This window comes from Gobio gobio, assembly GCF_949357685.1.
Source record: "Gobio gobio genome assembly, chromosome: 3".
In the NCBI taxonomy this organism is placed as follows: Eukaryota; Metazoa; Chordata; class Actinopteri; order Cypriniformes; family Gobionidae; genus Gobio; species Gobio gobio.
The window spans coordinates 12,123,517-12,145,709 of record NC_137099.1 but is presented as its reverse complement, the minus strand read 5'-3'; the positions used below and the strand labels follow the sequence as shown (position 1 = coordinate 12,145,709).

Genomic DNA, 22,193 nt, shown 5'->3' with positions numbered 1-22,193 from the left:
TTCTTCTTTTAAATAATAATAAAATAAATAATAATAATAACGACATTCTTCTTCTAAATAACAATAAGCGTCATTAATAATACAAATCATAATAATAATAAGAATCTTACAAATTGTCATGCAATTATTAATGTAAATGAATGGTACTCCACATCACATCATCATCACTATTGTACACCCCAATACATGTGAAGTGATACGAAATTAAATACTAATTATTTCAAAACACGTGCTGCAAAATAATGAATTGTGATAGGTAATTTCTCATCCAAACAGCTATTTAAACTGGATTTCCACCGTACACCTTTTTGTGGGCGCCTTTAATCCCACTCTTTAAACTCCCAAATAAAACAATTTTGTTTTTTTTCCACTTCCCTGGTGATGGTCTCGAGCTCCACGTCGGAGAAGTTTCGCTTCTTTGCCATCTTCCGTGTGTCCATGGCGTAAAATGAGGGCGTGGGGGAGGCAGAGACTTGAATATATAGGGGCGTGTTATTCTAATGACGATCGTTTTCAGCCGCAGCATTTATCAAGGGCAGGTTTTGCGTCCACCTGTATTTCAGAGGTGCGCACAGCTTCATAAATCAGGTGGTGAGAGGAGTGTAGGCATAATCTTACGCCAATATATACGCCCGTTTCTATGCAAGATTGATAAATGAGGGCCAGTATGTCTACATGGCCTTCCAGTGTAGCACTGGAATGAAATTATGCAACACAGATTGTTATAGATTAGATTCCATCTATCTACCAGACCTAAACATAGAGCACACACCTCCACTAAACACTCTCACGGAATCATCACCTGATATAGATCTAGACTATCCAGGCTGAACACTGCATGTCATAGAAGACAAAGATGGCTTAGATTCCAAGTGTTACCTCACTAAAGATCTATTGTCCACCTACACATGAACATAGCTTCACGCACATAGGGACAGACACGCATAGCATACACTATCAACAACCTTCTACCAACTCATGGGAAAACACTGTACACTGTGTGCAGAATTATTAGGCACATTGATTTTCTGATCATATTTTTTTTCCAGCCACATTTTACCAATTCCAAACCACAGTAATCCAAATAACTACTATTAATTTAGTATTTAATAATTTATAAGTGATATATAATTGTTCATGAAGGCTGGAAGTGAAAAACACCTTATATTCAGGTGTACAGAATTATTAGGCACATTTTCTTTTACAGATAAAATTAGCCAAAAAAGAGATTTAACTCAGACTGAAAAGTCAAAAATTATTAAATGCCCATGATAAGGATACAATACGAATGCAATACTAGACATTGCAGTTAAGGCATGACCATTGGACAGTGAAATGCTCATTGGGTCAACAGGGTCAGACAAAAACAGGTGGTGAAGAAAAGACACATGTTAACCGCAAAAGAATTAAGAATCAGGAACCCTGTAATGTGGTTTGGAATTGGTAAAATGTGCCTGGAAAAAAATATGATCAGAAAATCAAGATGCCTAATAATTCTACACACAGTGTAATACACATATGCATGGCTACAGTCACAAATTGATGATGCAAAGACAGACCTGCTATTCAAATTCAAAGTGTTTAAACTTTCTGGTTATTGGGGTGATTGGCAAACCAGAGGGCCCCTGGTTTCTCAACATATCACTAATAGCAGAAACATTATCAAAGCAGATAAATCTGAACTTCTGAAGCACAAGCACTTCAATCAATCAACTACAAATTTACAATTTGAACATACCATCGACTTAAGACTTAGCCAGCATGCAGCATAACAGCCACACACACACGCACACACACACACACACACACACACACACACACACACACACACACACACACACACACACACACACACACACACACACACACACACACACACACACACACACACACACATTCACATTGCAAATAATGCACAATCTCCATTCTTGTATGACTAAGCATGTTCCAATTCACCTCTTAGAAATCTTAGATCTACATAGGTGGTATGCCTTGAAAGTTTTTATCGGACATATCTAAAACATATTTATGTGTGGTATCTAATGTTTGTCAAGTCACCTTTATTTTTATTGCGCTTCAAAAGCAGCTTTACAGTGATGATAGGAAATTAATTTTGTTTCAGATAAAAAGCTAAAGTAAGTTTTTGATTGATTACTTTCTGTTGTAAAAACTGATTTCAAAATGTAAATATATTGCACAAAATGAAAACAATAATGTAAATATTATTATTATAAGTGTGAATTGGAAGGATTGGTTTTGCTGCTAAGACAAAAGCTGAGATCTAACCCCCAGCAATAGAACAATAAAACTCACTTATCTGGAGAGAAGATCTCACAGAAAGACTGTGGGACATCACCCTGCTCAAACCTTTCCTTTCAAACCTACCTTCAAACCTTTAATATCAGAACTGACCAATCTGTGTCCGTGAGATAAACGAAATTGCGACGCTTAGCCTCTGTGCGGCTCTGGGTCTCATGGTGGAACGGATATTTGAAAATAAGTGATACTAATACAAATCAACGATCTAGATTAAATCACAACTAATCCTATGTTCAGCGCTTAAGTTACAAATGTAACAAATTTAAAGGAGTCACATAAAATTGGAGTCAGATCAAATTATTCATGGAGTCAGATTTAAAATATCAATAAATTAAGTGAATTTAACAGAAATGCTGAAAATGCTTACAAGCAGAAGTCCTTTAACCAGTTAGATTTCGTTTTTGGGCTAACGGATGGACCCTTACAGAATCAAAAAATTAAAAGCGCATTTAAAAAAAACAAAAAACATGCATGATTTCATCTCTTAAATGTCTTAGTGTGTGTTTTGGTCATAGTTTAGACTTTTTTCAAATCTAATTTCAGCTTTTTATCTCATAATTAGGGCTTTTAATCATAATTTTTATTTTTAAGTCATAATTTTGACTTTAAATCCAAAACATTTTAAAGTCCTAATTTCAACTGTTCATCTCACAATGACTTAGCATGTTATATTTTTGACTTTTTTTATCTAATAATGAGGACTTTTAAAAACATATTTTCAATATTTTATCTTATAAATATGACTTGGCATGTCATATTTTCGATAATGGCATGTCATATCTAATAATAAGGACATTTTTGAACATTTTATCTCTTAATTATGACTTTATGATAATCTAAATGAATATTTAGTGTACGCAACTGAGCAAGCCAAAAGCCAAAGGCGACGGAGGCGACGGGAAAAAAAAAAAAAAAACCTTGGGAGAAACCAGGCTCAGTCGGGGTGCCAGTTCTCCTCGGCCACCAATATGTATGTCAATATAATAACAGCATAGGCATCTAGACTAGACTAGACAAGACTGGGTGTGGGCAGTTTTAATTATGCATGCAAACTTTCAAAAATGAAAGTGAAATTGAAATTGAAATGGAGAAATATATATATATACCTGTTCTGATTTCACTTGCTTAAAGTGAGATACAAGACAACTGTGCTCCAGGACAGAGTTGATATAAATATACCGAAGGGAGGAAGAAACAAACAAATAAACTAAATGGGATCATCAGGCTCAAAACCAGTGCAAGAAAACGTGCATCAACCAAAACCAATTCCAGGTGAGAGGGTCTTTCTTCCATATGATTTTTTTTTACAGTATAGAACACATACTGTATGCACACAACAGAGATGCATTCTCAGAGAGATACTACCAAATTATTGTTAAACTTAATTGCAGTGTTGGGCAGTAGCCTAGTTAACTACAAATAGCAACGCTACTAACTTAACTACATTTTTCAGTAGCTTGTCAGTAGCTCAGTTGCTTTTAAAAAGCTACATTCCGTTTTGTGTTTTGACGAGCCTGCAATGCATTGAAGCAGCACAGTGTTTTCACGCGTTACCACCATCTATTGTTTCATCGCGCATCTTGTGGCTTTACGGTTCACAGAGAAGAGATCGTCTGATGATTATGTAAAGGACGTACAGGAGTGGGTTGATAACTTCACACGAATTGACTAGTAAAGGTTACACTTGATTATGTATATATATACAAATGGGGATCACCACATTTGAATAAGAAACAATATCAAGTCTATAAAACACTAGGCACAACAAGCATATCGGTGAGAACACTCTTTTAAACATGGATGGATGGATGGATGGATATATTTCATTTACGTTGATTATGAAAAGTGAACAGGACACAAGATGCGAAATATGTCAAAATTATTTTGACCTCTTCGTTTGTTGAAAGCCTTTCTTTAAAGTGAACTTCGTTTTATATAAATTGTATCTTAATTTTAATAAATTGTTTTATCAACCAATTGCCTTGATTTAATAAATAATAATAGCCTGACGTTGTCATACTCAATTCTAGTCAGAATATGAGTCTGATACTGCTCCGTTGGGCTGTGATTATGGGGCGTGTTTCAACCGAACCAGGAAAGACCTCAATTGGATAGACCTACAACCAATTAGAGCAACGGAGCGGCGCATAACATTAGTTCCCTTTCATTCAGTCACTACGATGTACGTTAGTGACTAACGAATGGGGGTTTCGCTTAGAAGCCAATTATGCCAATGCCATGGGCATGCGGAATTTGCATGCGTAACTCCGCCCCACCTTGTGGGTATATAAGGAAGTACGCTGGCAACATCGCATTATGTTTCTGCTTTGGAGCCAAGAGCATCTTTTCACTCCTACAAGCCTGAATTCTGAAGTGCTCTCTTCAGTCTTCGAGACGAGCGGTTCTCCAGGGTGTTGGTGTGACAGTGCGTTCCAGCGATCTCACATTGCCTGCCTGCTGATCTGTGCAGTGATCTGCAACAGCTGTGTGTGTGTTTCCCTGGGCGCTCTGCAGAGCTTTCTTCTCACAAAAAGAGCTTGCACGTGGCACGTCTTTTTCAAGACGGTTCGCCCGTGCACTTCCGGGTGCGATCGATCTCCGTTGCTGTCTATGGGCACATTCACTGCGCGACGTGTTTGGGCTTCAGCACGTTCGGGCAGTGTTTGTGGATGTGTCATGTTCCCACTGCGGGAACGTGACCATCGCGATGTCGCGGTCGAGACTCAGTGATCTCCGTGAGGAGAAAGAGTCCCCTCTGCCACACCCCAATCTACTGTCTCCGAGAGAGGTGGTACTTTGGCTGGTGGCCAGGGTGACCTGCGGCCGGTGCCGTGGTATTAAGAACCCCGACGATCATTCCTCGGACCACGCCCCCCTCTCGCACATTGCTTCCCGCGAGTGCTGGACTGAAGCAGCGGGGCCGTCTCTGACGCCCCGTTCGTTCCGTTCACACTCCAGATAGCAACGAGATGTCGATCGCCACATCTCAAGGTGGGCTAGAGTCCTTTGGGGATGATGATTAGGCTGTGCTCCACCTTCGGGTGTATCCACCACAGAGACCACAGAGACCTAGTGCTCCAGCACTTAGCCCGTCTGGGCCTTCGGGTCAACTGGGAGAAGAGCCAACTCTGCCCCGTGCAGAGGATCTCTTTTCTCGGTATGGATATCAACTCGGTTGCCACATGCGCGCAGCTTACGAGCGAGCACGCGCAGTCTCTGCTGACTTGCCTCCGTCAAATCGAGAGCAAGAGTGCGGTCCCACTGAAACTATTTCAGAGGCTCCTGGGGCATATGGCATCTGCAGCCGCGGTGACGCCGCTCGGATTGCTACATGTGAGACCGCTTCAGCACTGGTTACACGATCGAGTCCCGAGATGGGCATGGCGGTCTGGCACGCTCCGGGTACAAGTGACTCGGGCCTGCTTACAGACTCTCACCCCGTGGTCGAACCTCAGTTTTCTACGGACCGGAGTGTCCTTAGAACGAATTTCCAGGCATGTTGTTGTATCAACAGATGCCTCCTCCACGGGCTGGGGTGCCATGTGCAATGGACAAGCAGCCGCGGGCTCCTGGACATGCCTATGCGTTGCTGCTCTCAGTAGTCTTAAGCCCTCTGCAGAGGCCTCCCCTTGAGCCTTTGCGGTCGGTTGATATTAAGTTCCTGTCGATGAAGACGGCACTGCTGACCGCACTGGCCTCCGTTAAGAGGGTCGGGGACCTGCAGGCATTTTCGGTTGACGAAGCGTGCCTAGAATTCGGGCCGGCTAACTCTCACGTGATCCTGAGACCCCGGCCTGGATATGTGCCCAAGGTTCCTTCCACCCCGTTTAGAGACCAGGTGGTTAACCTGCAAGCGCTGCCTTTGGAGGAGGCAGACCCAGCCTTGGAATTGCTCTGTCCAGTACGCGCTCTCCGCGCCTACGTAGACATGACGCAGTGTTTCAGGACCTCAGACCAGCTCTTTGTCTGTTATGGTGGAGAGCGGAAGGGAAGAGCTCTCTCAAAGCAGAGGTTGTCTCACTGGATAGTGAACACCATTGTTTTGGCTTACCAGCAGCAAGGTCGACCATGTCCCCTTGGTGTAAGGGCACACTCCACCCGGAGTGTGGCCTCCTCTTGGGCTCTAGCGCATGGCGAATCGAGAGCATGGCGAATCGCTAACAGACATCTGCAGAGCTGCAGGCTGGGCGACACCTAACACATTCACCAGATTCTACAATCTACGAGTGGAGCTAGTGTCCGACTATGTACTCGCCTCTACTAGTGGCCGGTAATGGATCAGGCTCAGGTGTCTTCGCTTGCTCGCCATTCCACTCCACGGACTGGATATGTGCAATATTTTCCTCAGGTGAGCTCCCCGAGAGCCCTGAGTTCCTCCAGCACTGTCGACGCCGACATCAGTTCAGTCTGCCCTTCGAGCCCAGACCCTCATGTCCGGCCAGGTGCCCCGTGTGTATGGTTCCCCTCCGGCGACCCCCACACGAGTATTTCCACCGTAAGTCTCCTCAGTGAGCAAGTGTCTTTCCCTTGGCAAGCCCCTGCCACCTCTAGGGTTAAAGATTCCACCTTCGGCTGGTACCCTAGAGTTCTTCCATATGCAGCCCTTAGTGGGTCATATGTGTACTCTCTAAGTCCTCCCTACGGGTAGGCACTCTTGGCATATCTCCACTGGAATATGCTTCCCAGTGTACCTTGGTATTCCTGTGACAAGTGGGAGTCCTTCGGCTCTATATGGCGGGATCTCACACTTACGCAGGGCACTGGAAGACAGCTGAGTGGCGTTGTTATATTGGAACCCCCATTCGTTAGTCACTAACGTACGTCGTAGCGACTGAATGAAAGGGAACGTCTTGGTTACGTATGTAACCCTCGTTCCCTAAGGAGGGAACGGAGACGTACGTTCCATTGCCACATCAGCTGGAACGCTCGGAGTTCAGGTCTTGGCTCCGCAGCAGATACATAATGCGATGTTGCCAGTGTACTTCCTTATATACCCACAAGGTGGGGCGGAGTTACGCATGCAAATTCCGCATGCCCATGGCATTGGCACGCCATTGGGCGCTGTTATATTCTCGAAGGTAATTGGCTTCTAAGCGAAACCCCCATTCGTTAGTGACTAACGTACGTCTCCGTTCCCTCCTCAGGGAACGAGGGTTACATACGTAACCAAGACGTTGTCAAATGTCAAAAGAACTCAACTGCACTGTGTTGCCAAGTCTGAGAGTTGAAGCGACCCCAATTATGTGATATACAGACCCAGGAAGGCGAATTTTAGCAGGCAGCCCTGCCAAAATAACACATATTTTACCCCCCAAATGCCATTTTTTTCACAGAGAAAGGTTTAATTTAAAGGTTTATAATGTAATAATTATTTTTACACTGTAAACAATTTACGGTAAAAAAACATATTTCATTAATGTTAAATTACCAACCTATTGAAATACTAATATATGTTATGTACCTTTGATATATACGGACAACCACCAATCACAGTGGTGATGAGAATCACGTGAGGAATCAAAGCTCATCACAAGCAGCTTTTAAGAGGACGATACTAATATATAAGGTGCAGAGTCATTCACACAAACACTAAACACCATCATGGTAAAACACATGAAATTTAAAAAATGCAATAAACATTAATTTAACAACATCAGATGTAACATAAAACCCTAATGTACATAACTGATTAGAAAAACAAAGAAGAAACATAGTTATTGCAATGAAAATACATCAAATGTGAAGTGTCACGCAGGGAATTCTGGGAATGTCAATGTACGGTCTTTTACTGTAAAATTAAATGAAATGTAAGGTTAGATCTATTACAGTTATTCACCGTATATAGTACGAACTGTTTTTCACCGTAGCATTTTTACAGTAAAATACCATTAAAATCACAATCATTTTTTTTATAGTGTATGCATTCTTTCTATGCACACCGCAATGGTCACAATATGACATCATGTAGGCTATGTTTTAAAAACATAATTCGACAGATAAATAATACATTTAAATGGGCCACTTAAAGTGTATATTACAAATAAATTATTAAATGCTAAAAATGAATAAATGTAAATGAAAAAAAAAATTGCATTGCATTCCTGTGAAACCAGGGATTAATTCCACAATGTTCACGCAAAGCATTTTTTTTTACCTGCATTTTTGTCTACTCCTGTGTTTCCAAGTTGCTTATATTTTGTTCTTGCATTGATGTGACATGACATTTGTAGCGATTTTGCACTTTGACAGTCAGTTTGAGATATAGACTACATTTGAGTATTGTATGTTTGGATGGTTTACAAAATAAAACTTTACTCTTATCATATTCGTATTGCATTGTGTTGTTTTAAACCCCAAACATTTAACTTAAAACATTCATTAACGATTATTCAGTTATTTGTAAATATGCAATTTAATTGTAAAAATTTATTACGAGTAGCTTCCCCAACACTGCTTAATTGTTATATGTTTTTCCACAGAACTTGATAAACCATGGAGGAAATTTGACTTTGGGTAAGCTATACTTGTACATAAGCTTTTCTTATGTGCAGGCTATGTCTTATCTGTGCATAGCAGTCAAGACAATGATCTGTTCAGATTAAAGTGGAAATACTGTGTAAGCTAAGAATTTTATTTCCCTGTAAAATATTATTGGTATCTCTCCCCATAAATGTTACCAACTATAACAAACCAATTATTTGTTGTCTTATAAAGGACCGCAATCTTGTGCATAACAATATCTGAAGTAATTCTGCTCAATATCCGTTGTATAGCATATGAAATTATAACATAAAACGTTTTATTAATTATTTTAGCATGAAAATGTATGTAACATTTTACTTCCATTTAAAGCTTTCATGCATGCATTATGGAAAACGTTATCTAGATTTTTTTAAATTCTTTTTATTACTGTAATATGATGCTAAAATTGAAATCCATTTTAATTTTTACAAAATTCAGTTTTACTTAAAAATTATTTAACTGTCCACGTATGTGGACACCATGCAACAAAGGCGTAAAATGGGACAAAAAGCCACAGATGACAATATGGAATATTGTGCTTTTATTATGTCATTTCAGATATTTAAAACATTAATATTACAATATAACAACGATAAAACACAGAGTGTAGGAACTATAATGCTAGTTACATATATGTGTAAACCTAATAGCAATATGGGCTGGGCTTTGCTGGTACACACTCCTCATCAGTGCGGTCACTGTCACACACTGTCCTCAGGGATATTCTCTGTTATTCTGAACTGAGTGCTTGATCTGTGCTGTCCCTGTTTGGTAGGCAAAATGCAAATTTGTCTTGGTTTGTATGTGTAAAGTTGCCATTTAATGCCATAATATGTCACTTTTAATGGTTATTTATGTTTATATATTTGTTAAATATCTGTTTTATTACAATATAAGACAATTCAAAACATGTTTGCAAAAACAGAACACATATACTAGCAGGTTACAGAAATTAGACTTTATGCAATCTGACTCCACTGTTGCATGACGTCCACATACGTGGACAGTTAGTTCCCTTTCGAGGGAACTCGACGCTTTGGGGATACTCCCTTAGCACTAGCGAATCTGAAGTCAGAATGACAACTAGGCCAATCCGATTGGCGTGCGTGATGACGTAACTGTGACGGCATACCCGGAAGTATAAAATGGGAGCTGGAACGTAATGTCGGCAGTTAATGCTCTTCAGCATAGCGCTCTGTGTCACAATATTGTCTGTCTATTTATTGTTGTATTGTCAAGAGTGAAAGTGTGTGAGAATGGAAGAGAAAATAAGAGAGTTTAAGCAGTGTGTGCATCCTTGCCCTCGCTACATGTCGGGCTCGGATACACACCAGCTGTGTGTGCACTGTCTGGGCGTTCAGCATGCTCGAGCGGCTCTCGAGGGAGCCGCTTGTGATCACTGCGAGAAGCTGATGCTCAGAGAGCTCCACTCTCGGCTGGCCGCGTTTGATGAGGCCGGCCAGCCTCGTGAGCCCCATGGTTCTGGACCCGCGGTCGCTGATGCGGCTTGGCGTCGCAGATCATGGGGTTCACAGCGGGACTTGTCAGAGGGTTTCGGGACTGCTGCAGCACTTTCCCGATCCTCCTCTGACAGTTCCGAGGATCTTCCTCCCCGTGTGGAAACCCGCTCTGCGGCTTCTTCCCCCGGGGTGGGAGGTCCGGTGCTCATTCTCTCCGGTTCCGAGGACCCGGAGGAAGTGGGCATCGAGGCGGGGGATGAAGCAGGAATTGTTTCATCGCTTCATCCAACCGCCCAAGAGGATGACCGGTTCCTCTCGCACCGGGTCCAAACACCTCGCCGGGGCTTGCCTTTCTTCCCGGATCTGCACACCGAGGTGTGCAGATCTTGGAGGAAGCCCTATTCCTCGCGTGTCTCAAATCCTCCAGTATTGGATTATTCCAATGTTCTGGGGGCACGCGAGGCGGGCCATGGGACGATGCCTCAGGTAGAGGAGGCTCTCGCGAGCGACCTTTCACCCGATGCTGCATCGTCCCTCAAAGCTCCGGTTTTGCCCACCAAACCCTGTCGGGATACTTCATCTTTGGTGGGCAAGGCTTATATGGCGGCTGGACGGGCTGGTAGTTCCCTGCACACACTATCCATCTTGCAGACAGTGGAGAGACATCTCTGGCTGAATCGGGGATAAAGGAGAAGGATAAAACCTTCCTCCGGGACTCCCCGATCTCGCCTTCTGGTCTGTTTGGAGACGCGGTTAACGTCGTCGTTTCCAGATACCAGGAGGCGAAGAGACAGTCGGCCCTAGTGGGCAGCCTCAGCCGTCAGCCAGCTGCTCGCACCGGCAGGTGCAAAAAGAGAGTGTCGCCTCTAGAGCCCCTCCCTCGGGAGCTTGGCAACAGAGGCGGCGCTCTCAGCAGCAGTCTTCCGCTCCTAAAGGCGATCTGAGGAACGTTCTTCAGGCGCAGAAGGCTGCTGGGAAGAAGTCCTAGCTGCGGCAGGGCTTCCAAAAGCGGTCCCCCCCGCGAATGAACAACCGAGGTTGTTTCCTCCGCGGCGCTCTGGGGAAATCGATGTGGTAATCCCGCCGTCTATGACGCTTCGGGCCACATCGATTTCCCGCGAACGCATGCTGCACCAACCGCCTCTGGAAAGACCTGCATCTGGGCAGCTCGCGCGTCCGCACACGGAGAACCGTTTCCAACCACTTCTTGCCGGTCAGCCGCTTCAGGGGGTTGGGGACGGGACCCGTGTAACACCCGACGCCAGCCTCGAGAGGCTGGTTCCCTTAGTAGATTATCTCGGCGCATGGAAATGCCTTCCGAATATTTCTACATGGGTCCTGCGTACTGTAGAAAAGGGTTACAGACTGCAGTTCGGTCATCCTCCTCCAGGATTCAGGGGGTTGTACTGGACTACAGTGGTACCCGAGCGGGTTCGGGTAATGGAACTAGAAGTAAAAACCTTGTTAGCGAAGGAAGCCATAGAGCACGTTCCTCCGCTGGAGAAGGAGTCCGGGTTCTACAGCCGGTACTTTATAGTTCCCAAAAAGGATGGAGGGTTGCGTCCGATTATAGATCTGAGATTTTTGAATCTGTCTCTGAGGAGCTTCAGATTCAAAATGCTCACTATTCCCATGATAGTGAGTCAAATCCAGTCCGAGGACTGGATCTTCATGATAGATCTGAAGGACGCATACTTCCATATCTCCATCCTCCCATGTCAGAGGAAGTGTCTGAGGTTCGCTTTCGGGGGCGAAGCGTACCAATATCGAGTGCTTCCTTTCGGCCTAGCCCTCTCCCCACGCACGTTCAAGAAGTGCATGGATGCAGCTCTGGCTCCACTGAGACTTCAGGGCATCCGTGTGCTGGATTATATCGACGACTGGCTCATATTGGCCCAGTCGTACGAAATGGCGGTCCGGCATCGAGATGTCGTTCTGGCCCACATAAAGTGCTTGGGGCTGAGACTCAACACAAAAAAGAGCGTGTTGACGCCGTCCCAGAGGACAACGTTCCTCGGGGTTGTATGGAACTCGACGACGATGCGGGCACTATTGTCTCCCGCGCGAGTCGAGACCATACTGGCGATGGTCTCAGGAATAAGGCTAGGCCACAGCATCACTGTGAGGCACTTTCAAAAAGTGCTGGGGCACATGGCAGCAGCGTCCAACGTGATACCTTTTGGCCTGCTGTACATGAGACCCCTCCAGTGGTGGCTGAAAACCAAGGGGTTTTCCCCCAGAGGGAATCCGTTCCGTATGATCAGGGTAACGCGCAGATGCCTTCGTTCCCTAGTCATATGGAAGAAACCTTGGTTTCTGTCCCAGGGGCCAGTGTTGGGAGCGTCCTGTTGCCGGAAATCCATTTCAACAGACGCCTCCCTCACTGGTTGGGGCGTGGTCATGGACGGCCGCTTTGCGAGGGGCCCGTGGGAGGGCCGTCATTCCTCCTGGCACATAAATTGCCTGGAGATGATGGCGGTCTACAAAGCTCTCAGGAGCTTTTTTCTGGACCTCCGCGGCCAACATTTCCTGGTACGGACAGACAATACGTCTGTCGTAGCGTACATCAACCACCAGGGGGGTTTGAGGTCGCGCCCTCTTTGCAGACTGGCGCATCACATCCTCCTGTGGTCCCAAGGGAAACTGTTGTCCATCAGAGCAATGTATGTCCCGGGGGTCCAAAATCAGGGAGCAGACATCCTGTCGAGGCAGGGGCTGAGGCCCGGGGAGTAGCGACTCCACCCAGAGGTGGTGGAGGCCATATGCAAGAGGTTCGGCCCAGTGGAAGTGGATTTGTTTGCGTCTCGAGAGACGTCCCACTGCCCACTGTGGTTTTACCTCACGCATCCAGCCCCGCTGGGGTTGGATGCCATGGTTCAGACGTGGCCGAGGCCGCGTCTGTACGCATTTCCCCCGATTGCTCTGCTCCCGGGAGTCCTGGAGAGGGTCTGGCGACAGGGGGTCAGCCTACTTCTGGTAGCACCACGTTGGCCGACTCGAGTTTGGTTCTCGGATGTCATAGCTCTGCTAGCAGGTCAGCCGTGGGAGATTCCTCTGAGGAGGGATCTCCTATCTCAGGCGGCGGGTACGATATTTTACCCCCGCCCGGAGATTTGGAACCTGTGGGTCTGGCCCCTGAGGGGACCAGGTACCTAGAGGCTGGCCTATCGGCAGAGGTGATCGAGACCTTACTCAGTTCCAGGGCTCCGTCTACGAGGAGACTGTACAGCCTCAAGTGGAATGTATTTTCCACTTGGTGCAGGGAGCGTGAGGTGGACCCAGTTAACTGCCCAGTGGCTTCAGTGCTGGAGTTCCTTCAAGATCGCTTCTCTGCGGGCCTAACCCCGTCCACACTCAAGGTGTACGTGGCTGCCATTGCGGCTTTCCACACTCCTATGGGTGATGGGCCTCTGGGTAGGCACCAGCTTGTTGTACAATTCCTCCGTGGGGCTTGGAGGATGAGGCCTGCGGCTCATTCCAGAGTTCCAACCTGGGACCTGGCAGTGGTTCTCGAAGGCTTGGCTGAGGCCCCCTTCGAGCCATTGGAGTCAGCTGAACCAAAGAACCTGACCCTTAAGGTGGCTTTTCTCCTCGCCATTACCTCTCTCAGGAGAGTGGGAGATCTCCAGGCCTTGGCGATATCGCCAACCTGCCTGGAGTTTGCCCCGGGAGGAGTAAAGGCCATCTTACACCCTAGGCCGGGCTACGTGCCTAAGGTACCATCAAGGTTGGTCAGGTCATTGGTTCTGCAGGCATTCCATCCTCCGTCTCACGTGATGGCGGAAGAGGGGAGACTTCACCTACTCTGCCCGGTTAGGACTCTCAGAGTTTATTTGGCGAAGTCTGCACAGTGGAGGAGATCGCAACAACTTTTGCTGTGTTTTGGCTCACCTAAGAAGGGATTGCCTGCGTCTACTCAGACAATCAGTAATTGGATTGTCCAGGCAATTACCATGGCCTACCAGGTGCGCAGTTTGCCTTCACCTGTGGCCGTGAGGGCTCATTCCACCAGAGGCATGGCCTCTTCGGTGGCCCTTCTTTCTGGGGTCCCCTTGCAGGATATCTGCGAGGCGGCCGGGTGGGCTACCCCACACACCTTCATAAGGTTCTACAGCTTGCACCTCCCTGTGACGCCTGGCGCTAAGGTGCTCCAGTCCTAGTTGTGCCCGGTCTCCGGCTTCACACTAGGGCAGGCGCTACCCTCGTTGTGGCCTAGTGGGTACTCGTTCCCCAAATCGACGTTCCGACGCAGTGCGAGTTCCCTCGAAAGGGAACTACTCGGGTTATGTATATAACCCTTGTTCCCTGAGAAAAGGAACGAGCACTGGTGGATCCTGAAACGCCTGCCGGAGGGCAGGAGAGAAAACAGTCTGTGGGCTGGGTGAGAGGAGTTCTTGAGGATGCTGCGAGCTCAATGCAGACAGCATTTCCTCTGGATGTGTTCGATGGCAGGTAGTGGAGTCCCTGTGATGCACTTGGCAGTTTTCACCACCCGCTGCAGTGCCTTGCGCTCCGCAACAGAGCAGCTCCCATACCATACTGCCACACAGTTGGTCAGGATGCTTTCTATTGGGCAGCGATAGAAGTTCACCAGGATAGCCGAGGAGAGCTGATTCTTCCTCAGTGTCCTCAGGAAGAAGAGGCGCTGGTGAGCCTTCTTGACCAGGCTGGAGGTGTTGGTCGTCCACGACATGTCCGCTGAGATGTGGATCCCCAGGAACTTGAAACTGGAGACACACTCAACCGCCATTCCATTGATGTGGATGGTGTCGTGTGTGCCTCTTGACTCCTTCCTGAAGTCCACGATGAGCTCCTTCGTTTGGTGGTGTTGAGGAGCAGGTTATTTTCAGTGCACCATGTGGCCAGGTGCTGGATCTCCTCCCTATAGGCAGTCTCATCGTTGTTGCTGATGAGACCAATCACCGTAGTGCCGTCCGCAAACTTGACGATGGAATTAGATCCATACACAGGCTTGCAGTCGGAGGTGAAGAGGGAGTAGAGAAACGGGCTTAGCACACAGCCCTGTGGTACACCAGTGTTGAGTGTGATGGATGTGGAGCAGGTGAATCCTGATTGAACATTCTGGGGTCTGTCAGTTAGGAAGTCCAAAATCCAGTTACACATTGAAGTGTTGATGCCCAGGTCTCCAAGTTTGGCTATTAACTTGGTTGGGATGACAGTGTGGAATGCTGAGCTGAAGTCAACAAACAGCATGCATGCATAAGTGTTCTTATTGTCCAAGTGAGTGAGCACAGAGTGCAGTGCCATGGAAATGGCATCCTCTGTGCTCCTATTGCTGCGGTAGGCAAAATGGTGTGAGTCCAATGTGGATGGTAGGGAGAACTTTTAGGTGTTCCAGGACCAGCCGCTCAAAGCACTTCATAACGATGGGTGTGAGTGCTACAGGGCGGTAGTCATTGGGGCACCTCGGGCTAGAGTGTTTTGGCACTGGCACAATGGAAGTGCGTTTAAAGCATGTTGGTACAGCTCTTTGGGCAAGAGACAGGTTGAAAATGTCTGTAAAAACCCCAGCGAGCTGCTCCGCACATGCCCTGAGAACACGACCAGGGATGTTGTCTGGTCCAGCAGGTCCTTGTGCGCGCTAATCCGGCTCAGTGCCTTGCAGACATCTGTGGAGGAGAGTGTGATTGGTGGGTCAGCTGAGGGTTTGAGCTTGGTGCTAATTTCTCTGTTGTCTCTTTCAAAGCGAGCATAAAAGTAATTCAGCTCGTTCAGGAAGTTGACATCAGTGGCTGCAGGGGTGGAGTGGGTGGGTTTGTAGTCACTGATGGCCTTAATGCCCTGCCACATGCGTCGAGGTTCAGAGTTGGAAAAGTGACCCTCTATCTTTAGCTTATAGCAGTGCTTGGCCTTTTTGATCCCCCTCTTCAGGTTTGCTCTGGATGAACTGTAGGCTTGTGAATCTCCTGATCTGAAGGCAGTATTGCGTGACTTCAGCAGGAGTCGCACTTCCCTGTTCATCCATGGCTTCTGATTTGGGTATGTGGTGATCTGTTTCTGGGTTGTAACACTGTCAATGGTTGTATTGATATGATCCAGTACAGAGGAGGTGTAGGAGTCAATGTCTGTGTTAGCGCCACTGGTGGCTTGAGAAGCAAACACACTCCAGTCTGTGTGTAGAAACCTTTTCTGGAGTGTGGAATCAACCCCCGCAGGCGGTGGTCTTCACTGATGGCTTCACACGGTTGATGAGGGGTGCATATTTGGGAGTGAGGAACAAAGACAGGTGATCTGACTGTGCCAGGTGGGGGATGGGTGTCGCAACATAAGCGCCAGCCATGTTTGTGTAAACATGGTCTAAGGTTTTGTTTCCTCTGGTGTGGCAGGAAACATGCTGGTGAAACTTGGGTAGCACTGATCCGGGTGATCAGTCTGTTGTTTACTGATTGTTGCGTGAAGTTCTTTCATAGCAAGCTTGGCATCAGCATCCGGGGGAATATAGGCTGCAGTTATAATGGTGGAAGTGAACTCCCGTGGTAGATAAAACGGTCTACATTTAACCATAAGAAACTCAATGTTAGCTGAACAATGACTCCCAACAATAGCAGAGTTTGTGCACCAAGCTTTGTTAATGTAAATGCACAAACCACCACCTCTGGTCTTACCGGAGCCATCTAATGTTCTATCCGCCCGGAGCGTGTGGCAACCCGCTAGCTCAATAGCGGTGTCCGGTATTCCGCTGTTTAACCAGGTTTCCGTGAAGATTAGGACGTTACAGTTCAAAAGTTTCTTGCTGTGTGTAATGCTGAGTCGAATCTCCTCCATTTTGTTCACTAGCGACCGTACATTGGCAAGGAAAATGCTGGGTAAAGAGAGCCGATGTGGGGTTAGCCTTAGCCTTAGCTTAGCTCTCAGACCTCCACGCTTCCCCCGCCTTTGTTTACGATCTCGACGCCGCCTGCGAGCACTTCCGCCCGTCCGGGTAGAGTGCATGGCCTCAGTTGTCCTAGCGATCTCAGGAAGGAGTCGAAGATTGTCCATAAAACTGTCGGAAATTCGCAAACCAATATCCAAAATCTCACCACGGGTGTACCATGTTAAGGCAAAACTGTTCTGAACGAACAGACCCGAGATGAGCAAGAAAAATACCGCAAAATTGCAGAATCTGGAGAGACCCAGAGCCCCGCGAACTACTCGCGCCGCCATCTTGGGTTTTTATACATATACATGTAGCGACTATGAGTCAGATAAAATAATAACTCAACGGGGAATTGAATTAAAATGAAAGAGACTCGAATGACACTATAATTTATAAATAATTCAGAATTAATGTTTACACCTTAACTTATTCGCCCGCCGATAGGTAAGAACTTAAAGGGGACATGTATATTTAGCTCAAATGAATGAATGAATGAATTCATAGGGAATTTTGAGAGTCTATTTTACAGCCAAGCAACTCTGCAGCGGATATTAATATCCGAACAATAGTGAAACACTATTTAACAGCCAGGTAACTTAGATCGGCAGTTCAAGACATTAAATTGATAAGCACATAACACAAGAACAGTTACCTTTGAATACAAACGGAACTTTATTGATTACTCTAACACATCAAACTAATATCTAACATAAACACACGCACTCGCACATTCACACGTTGCAGAAAGGAAGAAGGTGAGGAAAAGAATAAGTTCTAAGAGAGAGAAATTATGAAATCCCAAGCAATATATGCATTTATGACACATGACCTGAAGAAACCATTGATCAGTAATTTAACCTCCTATCGTTTCTTAGGTAGGGTTATTACATTTGATCTAATGCACCAGTTCAGCTCGGAATCGAGAGGCATTACTTGCGTTTGTGTCTTGTGTGTCGTCTGACAAGGGGGGTCACAAGGGGGGCCACCCCTTTTCCTGGCTGGACAGGGGTTTTCCCGGGTCTTTGATTCGCTGAAGGTCTGGTCGTGTCTTGGATCGAGGTCTTGGGAAGCCAATCACGTGGCGTGTTGGCGGCTGGATGAAAGTCTTTTGGGCGTTGTTTGAAGTTGAAGCGCGCGGTTGGAGACTCGTTGTTGAGAAACTTTTGCGGCGGAACTTAACAGAACCCGAGACTTAACGGAAAGAAAATAAACTTTAAGTAAAAGAAAGGAAATTGAGAGAAGGGCAGATGGCCTGAATGAAATCGTTGTTTAACCCATTTTCTCTGATCTTGGTCTGCCACGATCGTCAGATCGTCTCCTGGGAGCTCTCCTTTCAGAACTCAACTCTGGTCAAACTGCTAGGACTTAGCTCATCTCTGAACTGCGAACAGGCTGCGAACCAGCTCGAACCGAACTGGTTGTGACGTGAACTGGAACCGAACTTGAGCTGACTTGAACAGAACTAAAAACTGGAAACTTCGTTCATGTTCTGAGATTAAACTCAAATATTTGCCCATCCCCTGGATGGGTTCTGGCCAATTAGGCTTCAAGGGTGACTGTGTCTCCACCCCTCCCATAAAATTGGGTTATCTATAGTAATTCAGTTTCCTGCTCTTAAGCAGAGAGTAAATTTAGACCTAATTTCTTACTATAAGGACATGATCAATTCTATAAAGATTTCATTCAGCTCATCTGTTGGATTATACCCATACGAACACACAGGTATCAAACACAGTGCCTTTTCATCCACTCATTCAATAGTTATATAATTGCTGTGTCACGTGGAGTTCATTTACCGGTCATTGAAAAGACAGAGATCTGGTTGTTTCTCTGTCTTGTGATCACAACGAGTCCTTTGTCCTCTTTAACTAAGTTTTGGTCACAAGTCCATAGGAAGTCGGTTAATTATTTCTACAACTGGTAGCTCCGGGCAGAATCGAGCCTCCATCTTTCTCGTGATCGATGGTCGATTTCCTGGGGTCTGGAGCTGAATTGGGCTTTGTGAAGGGGATGTTCATTTGATCGAATCATTTGGAAGATTCATTCATCTATATGTCTGCGCCCATAATTGCTACATTCGCTACAACATAACCCGAGCAGTTTTATATGCAAAAAATTTCATCCACAAGCAAAATTGGCCTAAATCTCCTTTATATTTTCCTTTTTCTTGTTAAATTCAACTCCTGTTTCATCCCTCAGGCTTATGAAATAAAAATTTTATTGCATTATGATGAATTATTCAAAGATATCTAACCTTGTTATTGTTTTTTTTGTATATAATGTATGCAAACCCATATTTGTTTTGTTTTATCATTATGATTGTTAAAGATACAACCATGTAATTATAAAATAAAAGATATGAGTGACAGGTGCAGTAACAGCTCATAGCATCAGTAACTCCACAGTCCGACCTGTGCGGTTTCCCTCAGTGTTTGTAATGTCTGCACAGAGACATCTTTCAGCTGCTCGAAGATCTAACTTTTGGAGAAAACTGTTGATTTAATACTCGAAAAATGTAAGTATCACTATTAAAAATTAAGATTACACCAGAATGAATTGCATTGCTAGCCCACTAAAACACTTACAATAATAATGACAAATGCTTATCGATACTTAATTATATTACTTTTGTTTATTTTTTTATGAAAATTATATCGTTTTAGTAAAACAAGCTAAATGCAATTTGTTGTCATATGACTTAGCGATGCATGAATACACACTAGAAAAAATGCAGCCGCTTTGAATACATATCAATTTTCAGTCAAGCAATGAATTAATGCATGAGTTAATAAAATATTTTATTTACTGACAACAAAAGGAAACATAAATTAATGAGTAAAAGAATGAATAAAAGTAAACATCACAATAAATGAATTAAAGTCAACAACACATGAAACAAAGCTTTATTCAAACGTATTGTTCTAACAAACCATCACGCATTTACAGGCGGTGAACCCCACATCTGCTGCCATCTCAACACAGCTGTGCCAATTCAGCGGCTTTATATTGATGAAGCAGTTGACCACCGTGAATACCTTCGCCTGTCCTAGCCGTCCATCATGTCCCTCCTGAACCCCACAACCTTGAAGCAAGAGTGGGAGAACATGTGCGGGACAATTTGACTGCTGATGTCTGCTCCAAACATCAGTGTGCCTACTCTCCATCAGCATGACTACTTAAAACGTTTTACAATTCATGTTGTCAGCATCCCATTTCTTGCCATATTTAATGTAATATTTTTACAATTACATGCTATTTGTATTGTAGCTTTATCACTTTTGTGGTGTAGTGGGCTAAACACTGAACTGATAAGCAGAAGGTTTCTGCGTCAATCTCCGCAGCCGTCACCACCAGTGTGTCCTTGAGCAAGGCTCAACCACAGAAGCTCTGCAGCAAATGCACAGACATCAAGAATCAGAAAAGTGCTGAAATAACTCTGTTTGAAATTAAAATAAAATACAACTTAATATTTAAATTGATGTTTTATTCATTTCTGTAGAATACTCAAAGCCTTTGATGACAGCCTTCCTTCATCACCCTCTCTCCAGTCTCCACCAGATAAACACACACACATGCTCTTCTGCCCCTGTAACATCAGACAACATTCATGTTACCTGTATCTTAAACAACACCTTGATAAAAGCATAAAAGTTTATGTGCTCAATACTACATTTAAATGGTGAGGTAGTTGCTGATATGTTACTGTTCCTCAATTCATCAACAGTACTAATGGACAAATAAAAAAGATAACTTATGTTTAGTTACTTTATGTAGATTTATTAACATTACTGACGTTCATGTAAAGTTAACAGTGTTGACGTTACAGTGAACCCTACATTATAGCACACACACATCCTTCTGTTCAGGTGTCTATTTCATGCTGTGATGTCATCTGCAATACTTATCGAAAATGTTCCTGTCAGATGTTAAATAAACATTTAGTAAGCATCTTTATCTTTAAGGTGTATATGGTTTATGTAAATCCACTTTGGAGATGTGTGTGTGTGTTACTGGAGCTCATACATAATAAAACGTGTTTATACAGCCCAATCACAACTACACATACTGACTGTCGTCTTTACACCTTCAACAATTCAACAGTTTACTCTACAGTAGTTCAACAAATGCGATTTTAACACAAGGAACCATGATTTTGGTTTGTAATACTCACATTTGATTCGCTTTTCTCCGCCTGACGTATCCTTTCCTGTGGCCTCATGAAAAGGCAGGGATAGAAAAGTATCCGACAGTGAGTGCTTCACAATCTGCGCGGAATCAGTAGGCCATCCGGGGATTTCTCGCATACTCTTTTATGATTACTGAGGTTTCGAACATACTACTCCTTTCACGTACTGTTTTCTCCTACTATATAGTAGGTAAGTAGGCATATTCGAACGCAACATTAATGTACGCACGTCTGAATCTCGCGAGAAATAGTCCAAAACCCTGGTAGTTCTCGCCTACTCTTTTAGTATGAATACAAAGGATTCGGACATACTATTCGCTCGCCTACTGCTTTTTACATACTATATAGTAGGGAAGTATGCGGTTTCGAACGCAGCCATAGCCTGTAATGGGTGTATGTCTTTAAGAGAACGTGATTACATTGTGCAGTACAAGAGATAGCTCAAGAGAAAGCAGCATACAGAGGACATCAGAAATGGAAACATAAACAGAAAAATGATAAAGAGCAAGGAGAACCAAAATGTGGAAGTGTGGAAAAATCAAACACAGACAACAGGAAAAATGCCCAGCAATAAAGACAACATGCAATAAATGTAACAAAGTGGGTCACAGGAAAGAATGTGTCACAGCAAAGCAGTGAGAGAAGTGACAGAGACTGTTGCACAAACACCATATTCACGAGTTCACACTTACATCAAATTAAATAGAGTAAAGATTATGTGTATTTGGCGTGCTGTCCGGGGGAGGGCTCCGGGCTCGGAATTTTGCCCGAACCCAGAGTATCCCCCCCATGATGGAAATAGTCTAGGACTAGATTGCATGTATTT

At 44.8% G+C, this 22,193-nt stretch overlaps 1 protein-coding gene across 1 annotated transcript in view; it reads left to right on the top strand.

The window, feature by feature from the left end:
- Positions 1-3,388: 3,388 nt before the first annotated feature.
- LOC307123214 (interferon-induced protein 44-like) overlaps positions 3,389-22,193 on the top strand; it is a 33,703-nt gene continuing 14,898 nt past the window's right edge. Inside the window, exons 1-2 of the mRNA XM_079811667.1 lie at positions 3,389-3,591; positions 8,799-8,832. Of these exons, the coding sequence (XP_079667793.1) occupies positions 3,531-3,591; positions 8,799-8,832 (95 nt within the window). The 5' untranslated portion in view covers positions 3,389-3,530. The remainder of the gene's footprint in view (positions 3,592-8,798; positions 8,833-22,193) is intronic.